At 39.1% G+C, this 16592-nt stretch overlaps 1 protein-coding gene across 5 annotated transcripts in view; it reads right to left on the bottom strand.

Annotated features, from left to right (window-relative positions):
- The window catches only part of NF1 (neurofibromin 1), a 104669-nt gene that overhangs the window by 12161 nt on the left and 75916 nt on the right, over window positions 1-16592 (bottom strand). For all 5 annotated transcript variants that reach the window (XM_042791408.1, XM_042791410.1, XM_042791409.1 and 2 more), the window contains 19 exons: window positions 15672-16104; window positions 15091-15431; window positions 14175-14377; window positions 12955-13148; window positions 11259-11399; window positions 10752-11031; window positions 9371-9585; window positions 9095-9156; window positions 8854-8968; window positions 7884-7985; window positions 6909-7049; window positions 6413-6539; window positions 5706-5837; window positions 5032-5167; window positions 4050-4207; window positions 3035-3157; window positions 2205-2332; window positions 1388-1488; window positions 166-308 (listed from right to left, as the gene is read on the bottom strand). In XM_042791408.1, the coding sequence (XP_042647342.1) occupies window positions 166-308; window positions 1388-1488; window positions 2205-2332; window positions 3035-3157; window positions 4050-4207; window positions 5032-5167; window positions 5706-5837; window positions 6413-6539; window positions 6909-7049; window positions 7884-7985; window positions 8854-8968; window positions 9095-9156; window positions 9371-9585; window positions 10752-11031; window positions 11259-11399; window positions 12955-13148; window positions 14175-14377; window positions 15091-15431; window positions 15672-16104 (3275 nt within the window). The remainder of the gene's footprint in view (window positions 1-165; window positions 309-1387; window positions 1489-2204; window positions 2333-3034; window positions 3158-4049; window positions 4208-5031; window positions 5168-5705; window positions 5838-6412; window positions 6540-6908; window positions 7050-7883; window positions 7986-8853; window positions 8969-9094; window positions 9157-9370; window positions 9586-10751; window positions 11032-11258; window positions 11400-12954; window positions 13149-14174; window positions 14378-15090; window positions 15432-15671; window positions 16105-16592) is intronic.

Raw genomic sequence — 16592 nt, 5'->3', positions numbered from 1 at the left:
GTCAGTAGGGTTTTTTTAATATGTGAACTCTTATTTTTACTAGGATATATGGAGTGATGCCACGTAAGACTGACTATTCTACTAGAGCTGTAATTCTGAAACATTTTCAGTAGTAAATCTATATTTGAATACAGCAGTTTTTTAAAAAAATGAAAAAATATTTACTCTGTAGATAAGAAGTTTGGTACTGGGGTGGAGACTCCTCATGGTAGACAACACTCTGAACAATCCCATGAATTGGATTCAACAAATTCGGATCCTGGCACAGCGATAAAAGCGTATTGATCTTGGAATCCAATAAATTATGCCTGAAGAAAAGAGAAGTGGCTCATTTTGTGTTCATTAAATAAAACAGAACTGCCGTTCCCAACTGACCTGGGATTTTCAAAATCTCAGTGATTTTAGAACACAATTGCTGTAGATGTTCAGTGAGGACTTTGATGATGTGTAACACTTCCAGAAAGTTGTACTGATAATATAACCCATCAAAGCATTTATCTAGCACTTTAAATTGCACATATTTTAATTATTTTCAACCAAAAAATTATTCACTGGATTTGTGTACATGTCAGAGCTGGAATTCCAAAGCAGCTTTTTTTAACTTGTGGAGCACTGCCTCATTTGAGCTGCCTTGCAGAGCCCATGCATGTTTTTTAATACAAGTGCCAGTTACTTACAATTGTGGTTTCAGTAACTCACAGAACTTGTAGGTACCTTGACCGTTATTGTATAAAGCCAGAAAAAGGCAGTATTCTTTTTAAATCACGCTCAGGTCAGGTCAGTTTTAAAGTCTACTCATCTTAATTTCTGACAGCGGGGTTTTCCCTACATACACCGACTCCGGCAAACAGTACTTCTAACAGATATCTGAGGAAATGCCTCCACAGCGTGTCCCAAGCCACGCTCGAGATCAGTTCTGACCTGCGCTTGGGGTGCCGATTAAAAAACGCGGGTCTGATCCGTGCTGAAAAGGATATTTAAGAGACGCTGACCTGTACAGAAAGGTCCACGAACGCACGGCGACGGCGTTTGCTTCTCCGCGGCATCAAACGAGCCGCAGCGGCAGCGCCGGGGCGGCCGCAGCCAGGCTGGAAGCCCGCGCACAGGCTCCCTCGCGGGGAGCCCCCCCCCCCGAGCCGCGCTTCTGGGGGCCCCCAGAGGGGCCTGCGCTGCCCAGGCCGCGCTGGTCACCAACGGGAGGGGGGGGAAAGGGCCGTTCTCAAACCCTGCCGAGGTCTGTCTCGGCGGCCGCGGCCAGGCGGCAGCTCGTGAGCTGCACACGAGGAAGGAGCTGGCACGTACGCGCCTGTCCTGGTCCCCAGGGCCTCCCCGGTGAGGGAGGGCCAAGGCCAGAGGCACCGTAAGCGACGGAGTTTTCGATACTCACACAACAGGGAAGACCTTTGGGAAGACAACACTGGCTTCTGCTAAATACTCGTACAGAATCCGCTGGTCGAACTCGTCAGTAGTGTACTTCACTAACGTCGCCTGTCACAACGTAAGGGATTAAATTAGCGTGCTTCCGGTTTCATTTGAGGAGTTACAGGCTTCTGCTGTTGCTGTAGTTTAAGGTTTTAAGGTTTCTGAAGAGCAGAACGCAGCGTTACGAAAGTTTAAGTTATGTCCTCTTCGGACATGGCATCGAGTTATTTTATATGTATGTGAGAAACTATAAAACCAGTTGGTAATAGCTTCTCTTTTGGCAAAAAATTTAGCTAGTCAGTTTTTGACAAAAGCGGGCAACTGAGTCCTTCTGAATTACATCAGGCATAGTGACTGTACTGGTACATCTGAAAGCAATATCATACTGTACCTATATTACTAGTTAATTTTTAAACTGAATTATGCTGGGATTCCAACAATTTTCACTTCTTAATTTTTTAAGTATAATATATTAATTACCTTTTAGTATACAAAATTAGTTTGTGATAAAAATCTGCCAGGAAAAAGGGACAATTGTTGGACACGTTCTACAAAACAATACAGAATAATGAAAATTCAGTATTTGCTCTCAAAGATCATTTCAATACGTTTCTAAAAATGATTCCTGGAAAGTTGGAAGAATAACAACAAAAGAATAAATCGGCACATCACAGTGATTGTGATCCATATGAATTCAGAAACACTGCAAGGAACACGTATGCTTCATCGGAAGATAAAAGAATATCAGAAAATAACAAACAAAACACAGAAAGAAAGCTTACAAGAACTGTAAGCAGCAGTGCTTGAATTTTGGGGTCAGTCAGAACTTCTTCATCTAGGAGGACATTTGACTCAGAAACGGAAACTTTTCGAAGATGCGGGTGTTGCTGTGGTGATATTCTCTGGGTTTCTGCCAGATAAAAAAAGAGCACCTCATCCAAAGCAAAATAAACCCAAACCGAAACAGAATTCGCTCTCACAACCAGTTCAGTCCTAGGCACGCTTCCGAGTTCACCAGCCTTTTCGTAAAGTATAAAAGCGACAACTCTGCTGTAACACTAGCAGCGCTAGCCCGTTACATGGGATGTAGTATCACATGGCAAACAATAACCCCAATTTCCTCTTCAGTGAAATACAGGCCCAGGGGTGTAAGTACCATCGTCAGGGTCAGCAGCAGGCTGCCGGCGGATACGGCGGAAGAACCCTGGTCTTGCATTGCAATTGGGGATGGGGCACAGGAAGCAGATGTGGGAGAAGATGAAGAGAGGCATTCTAGGCATCACGGCATGTTCCATCTCCTGCAGAAATTTGCAGCTAGGGCTTATTAACTTAAAAGAAGCCAAATTTTATTTATTTCATTTCACTCCTGTATGCAGTCCTTCGTAGCTGCCCCTTATTCTGCATCTGCAAACTGAGCAACTCTAATTCAAACCGCAGTTGCCAGCGATACAGAAGGCCGCACTCTCCAGAAGCCACTGTTAAAAAAGGTATTTCTCCCTTACCTTGTAGTAACCCAGGCAAATAAGCATTGAATTTAGAAAGAATCCTTTGTATATATATACAAAGCATTTATAACTAGTATTATTCTTAGAATGTTAGTCCTGTTTCTCACCCATTTCATAATCATTTTCGGCTACTCTCCTCATTTTGGGAGGCGTTGTGATTCCAGATTCCATGTCTTGCCTTTTAGGAGCCTTTGTGTCCGATATCAAATGGTCAAAACTTTTCCTTGTACCTAAAAACAATTTATCAGGCAATTAAAAACATTAAACCTAAATCCATATTCTAACTTCTGATTTTCTGGCCAAGCTACTCTCCTATCTACAATGTATTGACAGGAATCTGGGGACATTTTCACCATTTTCAGGGATGGTAGAGAAAATATGATCACACCATGCCGCTCTCCATCACAGTTTCCAAAATGCTTCACAATACGTATGAGGAAAGCATGCAATTTATTCAAATATGTAAGCTGTGGGCATGCTATGGTTTCCTGGTCAACACATCACATCGAATAAACATGCCAAAATGTGATTACTGAAAAGGAAGCAGTAGTAGGGTTGTAATGAGGAAAGGCCCCTCTTCTTCCACGTATACCGTAGAATATCAAAGGGTACCCACGAGTTATGCAAAGCAACTCATCTCGTTTCTCTAATACTAAGGCTGCTTGTAAACATGATACACTGGCAAGCCGTGAATGAAAATCGGATTGCTTGCAAAACATCTCAACTGTTTTGAGACCACCTCTCAAAAGATAGAGGATTCAATACAGTAGCTAAGCTAAGGTATTCAGCTTCTTGGTTCTGCTGAAAGAGGGCTGGTGGCAGAGAATTGGCACTATGAATCTTTGGTATCTGGAGTATTTTTTTGTCTTTCTTTTTTCTCCACTTCGACGTGCACATTTTGAGTGTCACTCTTGCTTCCTTCCCCCCCTTTCTGACCAAAGAACTGAGTTAGTCCTCTTTAACCATACAGTATTCTGCAATTTGTATTTTGTAGCAACTGCATCGATTTCTCTGAGTCAGGAATAAGCATGTAAAGTCAGAAAAAATACAAGTATAATTTTACTCCAGCAACACTTCTGGGGTGTTCTGTGGACAAATTAGTAAATCAGTTATCTTAATAACCTAGAAGCTTTTTAGTGTTCGCTTGTGAAGGCTGCCCCATATCCAAACTCATGGATTTTCGTGTTCGAGGGCTTATCTGTCCCACTGTCGGGTAACTGGCAGCCAGATGTCTGTCTGACCCCTTTGGTGATGACCATGGTTGATTTTCCTTTAGTGTCCTGAAAGTGCAGAGAAATTAAATTAAGAAAATCTTTTAAAATGTGCACATTTAGGCATAATTTTTTCAACCACCCAAACTGTCCTGTATTAAACCCACCTTTCCTAACAGGTTAACCTTCCAAAACCACATACTACGAAATAGCCGTTACTTTGCTTGCAAAAATGTCTGAGCTAGTAAAAACTAAGAGTCTGATATGAATGTAATGCTGAAGAGATAAAAAATAAAGCAATGAAAAGAACACAAGTAAATCAGCCTATGAGCCAAGATGAAAGATATTTGGTAATCAGCCACTCCATACTGGATGCTGAAAAGAGAGACACTGAGTACAGTGCTCCCCAGGGAGAGAAACCAGCTCTCCAAGTCACTCTGGGTGGATTTCTTAGCTTATCGCTGTGGCTGCTTATAGACAGGCTATAAGGTGTCAAGATTTTCCAATGACACAGATCAAGTGATTACTTAGTACATGCCTTAAAGGTCTTAAAAGGACAAACAAAATTTTCTCCTAAAATATAAATTAAAAATTAGATTAAATTAGGCCTTGTAGAAAGATGTTAGCAAACAGTTAATCTCCAAAGCAGTTAAGGTCTGAAATAGTTTATGAACCTCAAAATTAAATCTATACAAATTTGATACCCAAATTCCTCTGTGGCTCTTGATCACAGTGTAAGTAGCATGTTGGACTGGAACCAGTAACAGAACATTAACTCAGCTTTACGAATGTGGGTTTCAGTTTTCAGAATACCACAGGCTACCTTTAGACAACTTGCTAAAGGAAACCGACACTGAAATCTGGATAACTTATCTTAAAGTTAGACAACCAACCTATAGCTAGTGTCACTGTGATGTATGGGATATGTATCCATAGGAACATTTTCCATTGAAACGTCTGTCAACAAGAGAGACTTCCTATGTTTTAGGCTGCAGCGACTTCGAACTTCCTCAGATACTGTCAGCAAAGCTAAAAATTCAAAGAAAGCTAATATAAGTTTTCCACAGTAGGAATACATTGAAAAATGTAAGCAATAATCTATCAATTTAAATTGTTTACTTAGTACAAAGACCAGCGCTGAGAGGTAATCACGCCTTACTGAAATGTACAGATTAAAAGTAGGTCATTTAAAAGAGTTAAATTCCCCCTCCAGTTACATGATTTAAACATTCGCCCTCACATGGTCACAATTTCTATTTCTAGACCACTAGAAATTTGAATGTTCTAAGGCACACACTTCAGTATTTAAACCAAGGAATCTTCAGCCTCCCTGAAGTATTTTTGAAGTTGCACAGCAGGTCCTGTGCCGGCAAGCCTTCAGCCCACAAAACCCTTCCGCTGACACCCCCAGCCTAGCCCGGGCTCTTCTCCATCTCCAGGTACACGTTTCCTTTATGTTGGCGCAATTCTATCAACCTAAACCCACAAGAATTCCCACAGTAATCCATTCCTTTTCAGTTAGCACAAATTTAAAAGAATGTTTGTTTAAATGTTCGTTTAATTTTACCTGCTAGGTAAGCCACACTCTGGGTGTTCACCTCAAACTTGTCACAGTTCCTGTGTTTGTTAACCAGAGCTAGTAGTGTATGTAAAATCCTTACTGTTCTTGCTACAGTGGTAGGAGAAGGATGTCTGTACCCTAAGAAATGGGGTTAAGAAACCAAATATTGTATTTCATTTTTGAATGTGTGTTTATGAAGCATTCATATTTTGCAAATATTTATAAATATTTTTCAGCACTTTCTCAAGACACTTCATAGAAAGGGCAAGGAAGCACAATGCTAAGAGAAATTGCACGTTCAAGTCTAGTTCTTTCTGTCCCTCCCCCCCAAATCACATAATTTCAAATGTCTGTGCATATATTACATCTATTAACTCAAAATCAGACTTCTAAAAGAAACAGAGAGCCTGAACACATCAAACACACAGAGACGGACAGCATTCCTGGGGGAAAAAGTACGGAACTACAGCAGACGAAGTCACACATCCTGCGACAGTTAAGAATTTATATCCTTAGCACTGAAGGCCTTCAAAGGACATGTGCAAAGGAAACCTGGCAAAGTCCTTTAGTCAAAGAACATTTAATTCGGTATCTATTCTGTAATCCAAGTTGCTTAAAATCCACCACCCACTTTTTCCCTTTTATCCTTGGACTTGTTTTTATTTCCGAATTAACAGTGTTCGTCTCGAATGAACAGCAATATATATTCTTACCTTTCAGGAGGTGTCCCACTAGAGCAAAATTAAAGTTGGAGTTGAAATTTAGCCCAACAAAATGATCCATCTGCTTGCAGTGCCATTCGAGTGGTCTCCTGATCTCCATAAACACCTCTTCTGGGCTCTGACCCAGAAAAATAAAATAGAAGAGTACCTCATCAAAAGTTACATGCCATCTCAAGCGTTTGCTTTTTCTTTTAAAAGGGACAAAACAGTAATTTTAAGAGCTTACATGAAAATGTCAAACACACTCTTGAATAGAGCACATCTATACATTTCTGTTCCAGTTTAGAACAGAATGATATGAGTTTTATCTCTACATCTTAGTTTTACTGTTGATATCACCCGAGTGAAACAATTGCTAATGCAAATTTCAGTTTTAATTGCTTAACCGGTGTCCACAAGGGCAAGGCATTTTTTTTTTTTTTTTTTTAGCAGATTTAACTGCTTCCCTAAACCAAGGGCTACTCACAGCTGTCTGCCAACTGCTTACCTTATCATTGAACACTCGAAGGCTATCCAGGGTATGCAGATTCTGCTCCAGCAGTGCTGTACCTGCCGAGTACAGGTTTACCTCGTCTAGCTGCAGTACTGCCATCGCTACCCAGAAGAGGGCCTTGTGCATGGGAGAGTCCTACAAGGAGAGAGAAAAAGCCAGCATTTCACTTTCAGTCAGTTCCTGTGAAGGAAGGACAAATCGGAGCGACACGCGGGTTTGTACATGCACCGCTCTCCTCCTCGTCGCCGGCCCTGTCCTCGACCGCAGCCATTCCAGTAAGAGACGTTCATATGAACCTGTAGTCTTAATGCACTTAACAGCTGGATAGGAGAAAGTTCATGAATTCCAAGCCTTCCCAACCCCCCAAAGCCATTCCTTCTCTCTCGAATTCCTTCCCTTGCTCACAAAAGGGTCAGACACATACTGCCTTACACCAGACTGAACAGACACGTGCCTTTTGTTACCAGTTTGAGAGCACACACTGAAAATGGATTGCAACTCTGCACATCTAACTGGCCAGGTAGCTTCTTCTCCAAATGAAAAAGCATGCAGGAGGAATTGGCATTCAACAAACCCTGGGTCTCTTCAGCAGCAGATTCTTCTATGAACAAGTTTTGTTTACTAACAGCAGATACACGAGGCACTTCACTCCTGCTGTACCTACTGGTATGCTCCTCAAATAATGAACTTGAAAGGAACATACAGATGGCTAAATTAATAACAAATCAGATAAGCAGACCAGCTTGCTGAAGCAGAAGAGAACATCCCAAAGCATTTCTGAAGCCTTTGCACGGGTCCCACGTACAAACACACGACATTTCCCATATGTAGTACTTTCGAGCATAAGTCATGGCAGTGAAGTGTGAACTTCAGATACCACAACACCTACATCTTTGAGATTACAGCCATAATTATAATTTTAATCTACAAAATGTGTTCTCTGTTTACTCTAAAAATCCAGTTGTTTACCTTATTAAGAAGAGGCTGCAGCTTGGTGAGTGCTATAACTGTAGCTTCTATTAGAACTTGGCTATTGTAATTATCAGGGCCTTTCAAACAGCTCTCAAGTCCCTTTTTGTAACAAAAAAAAAAAAAAAAAGGGCAATTAAAATTACAACCATAATTAGTTTTTGCTTTGTAAACAGAAGATCAAAGCTCTAAACAATAATTGTTGCTCTCAATTAGTTTAAAAAGCTTGAGCTCCTTTCAAACCAACTCTCAAGGACTTTTACAGAAGGAGATTTACACAGAAGCGAGAGATGTACTGCTGAAAGCAACTGCACAATGTGTATTAAAAAAGTAAGGGTGCAGGACAGGGTGCAAGAATTAGAGAACAGCTCTTTTACAATTCAGATGCTGCTCAATTAAAGTTTATGTCCATGAAACCCTAATAAAATGCTTAAAGGGAACACATTTAGCACACTGTTTACTTGCTGTGGAATGCAATCTTCTTTAGAAAAATATGGAACGGCATTACCAAGCTTAGGCACTCTGTTTCAAAGTTTTCCTATACGAATGTCCTGCTCTTTATTGTATTTACTTATAACACATCAGAGTATTAACAACTTCTTTTTAAAAGGAAGTTGTGAATCATGTGTGTGCAGCTAAATGCTGTAACAGAAAATTTCTCATTTATTTAAATACTGGTTTCTGGATCAATCTCAGTGTCACAAATTTTAAACTGAATATCGAAAACTACTGTTACTCTAGAAGTTGGACCAGTGATGAAATTTATTGCCACTAAATAAATTTAAAATAAAAAAGTTTGGCCTACAAATAGTATACTTCCAATTAGTCAGTTCTATACAAGAAAATACTCAAAAAAAATATTTATCCTCAAATTATGCAGAGTTCTATATGTGACGGGAAGATAAAGCTAAAAGTAGCTAAAAAAGCCTTTTTTTGAGTAACAAAGGAAAACAGACATAGACCCATATACCTTGCTAAGAATTCGGATTATTTGTTTTATTTGTCCATGAGATACACGTTTACTTATACAGCCAAAGACAACAAGTGCTCTTGGCTGCAGGGATGGGTTATATTGGAATGCAAACCTGTGAAAAAATAGAGCACACTATATTAAACAAATATACAACAGACAGGCTGTATAATGAAAAGCTGAGAATTCTAAGTGTACTACACAGGCAGGCGGGGGATATATTTTGAGATCTATGACATACTTTTGAGCTAGCTCAGTCCACTGGTCCAGCCACTTGCACGTTGGAATATCCCTCATACAAGCCTAAAAAGAATTACATTGTTTGAATGCACGTAACAGTAAGAAAAAGTACTTTTAAAATTCAGAATAAGCAGTTAGTTTAGTTCTCAAGAGTCACCTCCTGAACTGTTTATTACCACATCGTGGGAGGTACATCTCACTACACCGCTTGCCGACCGGAACGATAAGCAGTGCCATTTTCCCTCATGGCTAATTCCTCTTGTTTTGAGCCACATACCTCCATGATCTCCAGCAAAGCTTCAGTAACAGTTTCCAACGAAGTCAGTGCAAAAGTCTCCCGTTCATAGGAACCAGGTGAAAAAGACCTGTCCCGATAGCTGGATCGGAACGCTATGACCGCGGCTGATTTCACTTTGCTGATTCCAAACAGCAAATAAAATTTGGGCAGAGAGAACTCAGTCAAGCTCAGCCTTAAAACTTGCTTGGTCTCCTCTGTTGAATAAATTTTTACATATTAGATTTAAACCACTGAAATTCAATCCGTATTTCAAACACTCTGAGGCTCACCCTCCCATGAACACAAAAGTGGATAATCATCCTATATGTCATTTTGCACATTCCAACACTGTTTTCTTTCCTACTTCTTCCAGAGTATGCCACAACAGTGGTCTGCTGCACAGACTGTTGAAACCAGTCTCCAGGAAGATGTATTCTAAAAACAGGTAGAAAGGAACTTGTTTAAAGATGTTCTGTGAGTTCAGAAAATGGAAACCTGGAGAGTTCCTGCTTTGAAATACCAACAGTACTCTCAGTTCCAACTGAAATCAAATCCTGCTTTTGGCTCTGGCACTAAAATGAGGAAAGTCATTTAAATCAGAAGAAAATTATGGCCCTGCTACTAGCACTGAATATTTTTACAATTCTGAACTTTCAGTTCATTTCAGTTTGCTTCCAATTCATTGTTTAAACAGGAAGGCTTGCCTTTCTCTCTGCATCAAAGCAAAGCTTTCCTTTATACATATATATGTACGTGTGTGTGTGTGTGTGTTCACACACTTACTCTGTCAATATATATAGATACAAAATGAGCTTTCAGACACTTAAAAAGAAAGACAAGATTACATAAACTTTTCCATTTCTTTCTGCACAAAATCTAGCCTGGGTTTGTACTGTACTTCTGTGGTAAGAAGTGACAGCTACATATTTGCTAATACCAATTATTTTAGGACTGCTAAAATACAGCAGTATGCAAAATACCTGTTTTAACAGTATAATTTCACAATTCCCTTATGTAATTGTTATTTTTGTTACCAGATTATGTAACCATTCAAAGGATGCACATCAGCCAGTTTTAGCACAGACGTATTTTCTCCTTTCTCCGCATTATAGGAACTTTCTGGTACTTCTCTTTTTTCTAAAACCTTTTAGACAAACAATTTACTTTATGCACCTGCTTTAAACCAGATAGTAATTTTCTCATTCTATACTCATTTGTTGTAGATCGTATCGCCACTCTGGTTTGCATGCAAGACAAACTACAACACGGTATTTTCAAACTCTCAGGATAGTTTAAAGAGATAAAGACAATCCAAGTATTTCTTAACCAAACTAAGGAGCTATCAGCTTAACTGAAAATCTGAAAAACCACCACAACTTACCACTAAAGTGAAGCTGTGAACAAGTGCAAAGAGAATGAATGATGTTGATGACGAGACCATGAGTGGAAGCTCTGAGAGAAAGGGGACCAGTGGCCACCAGTAAAGTAACTACATGGAAGAGGTAGGGGAGATGTGCTGCCACATCCAGAGAATTGTTAAAGGAGAGCATCAGCATGTAACGTGCTAGAATTGCAATATCATCCCACATCAGGTGCTGTTCCAGCGTAGGTGTTGGAGACAGACACGTCTTGTCGATTATTTTACACATTCTTCCAATCACCTGGAAAGAAAGCAACCATTTTGTTTTAGTCAAAGAGCACAGCTCAAAATTTCAGTAAAAACCATTACAATTTAGCATTGGACTTATCTATTGCTCGAAACCTATTTTATCATAGTTTTTTTTGCATTATGGCCTGTACTGAGTTATCAGAAAGTATCTCAGCATCACATTATTATATAAGTTGAAATTATTATATAAAAGAAAATTAAGGCAAAGAGGGAACTCACTTTGCTTGAAACCAATTTTACATTTCCAGAAGCAAGCGCCACAGCTGTGTCTGCCATAACCTCAGCTTTTATGGACCCTAGGCCCCCTGTGGCACTAGTTTTGATGAAACTGTCCAGCACTACATCAAGGAGATCTGTTATCTGTTACAGAAAAAAAAAAAAAAAAAAAATCAGTCAGGTTAAATTTATTTTTCCACAGTAAACCACTTTTTAAATCATCATTCAGGTTTTTTTTTTTTATTTAGTTGAAGATGCATAGCTACCATAAATTGAAGCATCAGTTTTAGTGATTTGTTATCCTCTTGGAAAAAAGCCTAATGTGAATTTTAGAAATGTAAAGCTGAATTCCATCAGGTCTTACTCCAGATCAAAGTGCTTCAGAACTGTGGAGAAACTATAATTTAGTTTGTATTGTATTTTAAAGTATAGCTATGCATAAAATGCTGAACCTAGTAAGAAGAAACTGGATTTGAAGTGGAGGGAAAAGCATACTTCCAAGAAAACAAGCAAGATCTCATGTGTCAAAGATTTTGCTTAGAGCACCAGCCATGTGTGAATATGACAACCAGTAAAACAAGTTTCACCTAATGTTAAAAAAAAAAAAAAAAGAAAATCACCCTCCCAAACCCCATTTAATATATACAGGTAAGAATCAGATCTGTCCAAGTGCACAGAGAACTCTAAATGTAACATGCAGGCTAAGATTAATGCTATTTCAGTAATGGTTCAAATTCAGCTCTCTTGATATTATGAAAATTGGTTGCAATTTTCGGTCAACTAAATCAATAGTAAAATTTCCACCAACAGCTGTGAAATACTTCATCTTTTGATTTTGTGTTTCTCCATATTTACCTGTTAACAGACTTTCATACTGGACATAACAGTCATATTGCTCTCAATGTGATATAAACTTTCAAAATACATTAGTGTGTTTTTTTGGTTGGTTGGCTGGTTTTGGGGTTTTGCCAATTGGACCAAAGCAAGAAAAAGCACTCATGCATCCATTTGACAGTTCTCCCACATTCTCCGAGAAGAGCTTTGTGATGCTGGGCTGCGTCAGCTTGCATGACAGTTAAAAAAAATAAAAATAGTATGACAATGAGGAAGTTGATACAAAGTTTGTGAGCAAGCCAGGTCAGGGCAAGCAAAGCTGGTCCTGTTTCTCCAAACACCTCTTTCATGAATGGCATGTATGAAGTCAGCTTTATTTTCTTCATTCTCTTTACTTTGCAGGGAGGATGAGGACAAAATTTGGCTACGTGTTAAGCTAATCATCAACAGGAGGACTGATATTCTATTTAACAGTAATTAAAATGTGTCTGCTTCAAAAGTACAAAAAAAAAAAAAAAAAAGAGAGTTCTTTCAATGCCTAATTCACCTCAATGTTAGTACTTTGTTCTTTCCATTCAGTACCCATACATTCACGGATTTTGATGAAATAATTACTAGTAATACCAAATACTTTTAATTTTCAATTCTCAGTGAGGGCCAGAACGCATTCCTAGAAGCCAGAGTTCGTTAATGAAGTGTTTTATAGAATGGAAACTTCAGAAGAACTTGCACAGTACCCTCCATACAGTTAATATACTTAGGTCACGTCAAGATCCATTTTATTTTTCTGCATTAACATTTGAGCAGCTAAAAACTCTACAAACTGCTTAGAAATAAATTGCAATAAACTATGCAGAATTTGTACCTGTCCAAGACTTCCCCATATCTTAGCTTGAATGGAAGGATACATCTGTTTTTCATTTATTGTCATTGTTATAAGCTTATCAAGAATAGCAGTGACTCGCTGGCGCTTCGCATCGTCATTGTGTTTACAGAACCGGACCAGATTGGACAGCCAGGGAGTCATGTATTCCAGACAAAGATGTTTCAGTTCAATACCTGAAATAAAAATTCACCATGTAACACAAAATCAGCACTGGTCTCTATTTATAAGTAAATAATTCTTTGTGAGCACCTTTCCATTCAGCTTTGTTGTCTATGTAACTACTATCAGAGCTGAGCAAATAATACCGAGCAGACAGACGAGCTTCAAAAAGAAGAAACATCTGTAGGAATCTGGCAAGGAGATGTTGACACTTTAATATCTTATTAAGAGATGCGACAAAGATGTGTACATTCAGAATTAGATGAGACTACTTAAGATAATTTCTTTTTAATTTTGAGAATGTAAATACTAAACAGCTTCCAACAGTGCAGTCAGAGCTGTATCGTGCCTGGAAAAAAAGCAGCAGTGCAGCAGAACCAGATGTACAGCAGAGATATAACTAATCTGAAAAGATTAATTTTGATATGACTAGAGAACCCTGCAACTCCTCTGTATATGTACGTTCTAGAGTTAAAACCTTTGCTATCATGGACCTCAAATTTTGATTTTTATTCTGTAATATTCTCTACTTCTGGTGAATTACTAACAGCCTGATAAAGATCCATCCAAAATACTCACTGTACAAAACTATCAACAGTGATATGAAACAAATAATTTGTATTGTGATCGCTCTGAATGAAATTAATCCTCTAAACAAATCAGATGTCTAGTAAAATTGTTTTTAACGTTAATTTCAAAGTTTAAAAGGCAGTTGCTTTTTTTTTTTTTTTTTTAATCTACTTAATGAGAAAGGAAAGGGCACATGCAACAGGCAAATGTGAAAAGTAATGGTTTTGTTCCAACAGATGCCATTCCAATTTGTGAAGCTGCCTGGCTTCAGAGTATTACACAACTTGATTATTAAGAAACAGATATAAATAGATAATCTTGAAAATAGCTAAAACAGCTCTATGAAGCATTTGCAATTTAAACTTATTGTGACTCAGTAACATGAGGAAGCTTAACTGACTAAGCTAGACAGCTACCAACCTAAAGCTTCAAATTCATGGTTAGCGTTAAGGAATACAAATGTTACTTACTAGATTTGCTAAATCCAGAAATACACTCTTCCAAGAACTCTAAGGTAAGGTGTGGCTCGTTAGCTGCAAGAGTCTTACTAATAGATACAATAAATAGCGTGTTGTTGGCAGGAATACACAGACCTGAAGTTTCCAGTAACTGGCCCTCAATCTTTAAATTAAAGGTACAGGTTAAGGCACATAGAAGATTATAGGCAGCAGACCTGTAACAAAGCAAGCAATGGGACTTGTAAGAGTTTTCTTGTACATTTTAGAAGACAGACATTACACCAAGGCATCACAGTAGTAGTATTGACATTTTAAAAATCAAATCAATACCATCATATAAGACATCACATTTAAATCCTGAACTTTCCCCCTGCATCAGTTAAGATTCAGAGACAAAAACATTTGCCTTGGAGAAATGAAAGAAATTGCTTTAAACAATTTCTGATGAGGCAAAAGAGTATGCGTGAAGGCCTTTGTACTTGACTTCTCAGACTGGCTTTCAGTTCCAGGAAATCCTGAGTATTTCCACGTGCACCTGAGCTGCTGGGAGAGGGACAGCCAAGCCTGGGCGGTCCCTCCTGACCCGGGCCCAGAGCCTGCTCCGGAGGCACCGCGCCCACCTCAGCAGGCAGGTCGTCCACCACCAGGAGAATCAAATGTACCTAATAACTTGTATTGCACAGCAGAAGTACTTCTCCTTATAAAGGGAAATCAAGCTTCCTACATGCCTTCAGTTACTCTGACAGCACGTCTGCCTTTCTTCACCTTTGGAAAACCCAACCTTTCTTTATATTAAAGAGTACATTTTACGGAGCTGTGGTGAAAGAAAAACTGTTTTGTTCGAGAGAGATGACCTGACACTAAGGAAACCTTGGAAAAAATTCACGTATTTTTGATCAAAGTTGGTATTAGTTTAAAAGGTCTGTACCGCAAACTGGGGTCTGAGCTTCCCAGGTTGAGCAGCGCTATGTTCAGTAGTGTTCCAGGGACATCCTTGGGACGAATTTTAGTGTGCTGTGGGATGGAGTCTGGCTGTGACAGCTCCCACCGTGTCCGTATATGAATGATGGACCTAACGATGGCTTCACACTCCTGATGCATGAAGGTGAGCGGTGTGCCTTGGTTGGCAATCGTTAAGGTAAACTGGTTCTCATCGACAAGACATATTTCCTCAATTTCAGAGGCATAGTATATATCATTTAAAAACACTGTTTGGCCCAGGACTCTTGTTCGTTCTGCCGATGTCACCTGCACAGCTGTTGACCCAACCTTAAAAAGAGAACAGAAAAACAGTTCAGCACCTATTGCTAACAATACGAAGAGAGAAGAGTCTGACAGTTGTAATTTTATAAAGATAAACGTATGAAATGTTATACTTCCTAAAGAAGCTGACCAGTAAGCGGCGACTTCTCCTTGAGACAGGAGAGGAGAATTACAAGACAGTAAAATCACATTCAAATCCTTATAAACATGTAACAATTCACTAGGAGCAGCGTTAAAAGGACTTACTTTAATAGAAACTTTGGTGTCTTTATGAGCCAGTTTGAGAGCATTGTGGAATACTTTCAAGTCCTCCTCCAAAGCCAAGGTAGCTGCTGGGAGTTTCTGCTGGTCGTGCTCGATGTGCTCCGCCAGCTTCCCCGGAGAGTCTATGAAAATAAGCCTTTTGCTTCCTTTCAAACCTGTCAAGAGCCTTTCATGGTATTTGGTGTATTCTCTGACCCAAGAGTTACAGTTATAAATAAAAACTGCTGAGACATTTTCATAAGCAAAGCCTGGAAAAACTACAAACCATTTAGAAAGAAAGTCTGTTTTAAAGCGATTACTGGGGCCAGCGTGTGTGAGGTCCACCACAATTTCATATGGCTTTGCATAGTATGGCTTCAGAGTTAGCAGTACATGGTATATCAATAAATCTCCGTTGATCTGGCCAGTCTTGAATCTGTAAGAAAACAAGACAGACATTGTTGGGTTTGCATTTTTAGATCCACATTTCAAACATCCGAGTGGTGCATTATACACACTACTACTACACTAAACCAGACTGGTTTGTCACAGTTCTAAAAATACCACTGATCCAAAGCAAGGACACTGGACTGGCAGCTACAGCCTAAAGGCATCTGTCACTATTCTTTTATGGCTCTCACTCCAACCAAATTTAGTGCCCAGTATGATGAAGCTTGACTTGGGATTTAACTGCATTTTGAAGTGCCACACAACCTACCACAGCCAAGTAACTTCCAGACAGACAGGAGGCTTATTCAACTAAAAGAAAAAAAAATAAAATTCATGCTGAAGAGCAACACTGAATCAAAACTGGATTCCAGGAAAAGAGCTCAATTTCTTTAAAAATAAAAGTAAGTCCCTCCAATTAACTTTTAAACCTCCTTAGAGATTCAAATTATATCTATTTTATATGTGGAAAAACCC

Source organism: Tyto alba, unplaced genomic scaffold, assembly GCF_018691265.1.
Source record: "Tyto alba isolate M040663 unplaced genomic scaffold, T.alba_DEE_v4.0 Super-Scaffold_19, whole genome shotgun sequence".
Lineage (NCBI taxonomy): Eukaryota > Metazoa > Chordata > Aves > Strigiformes > Tytonidae > Tyto > Tyto alba.
This window is presented reverse-complemented; position numbering and strand designations above follow the sequence as displayed.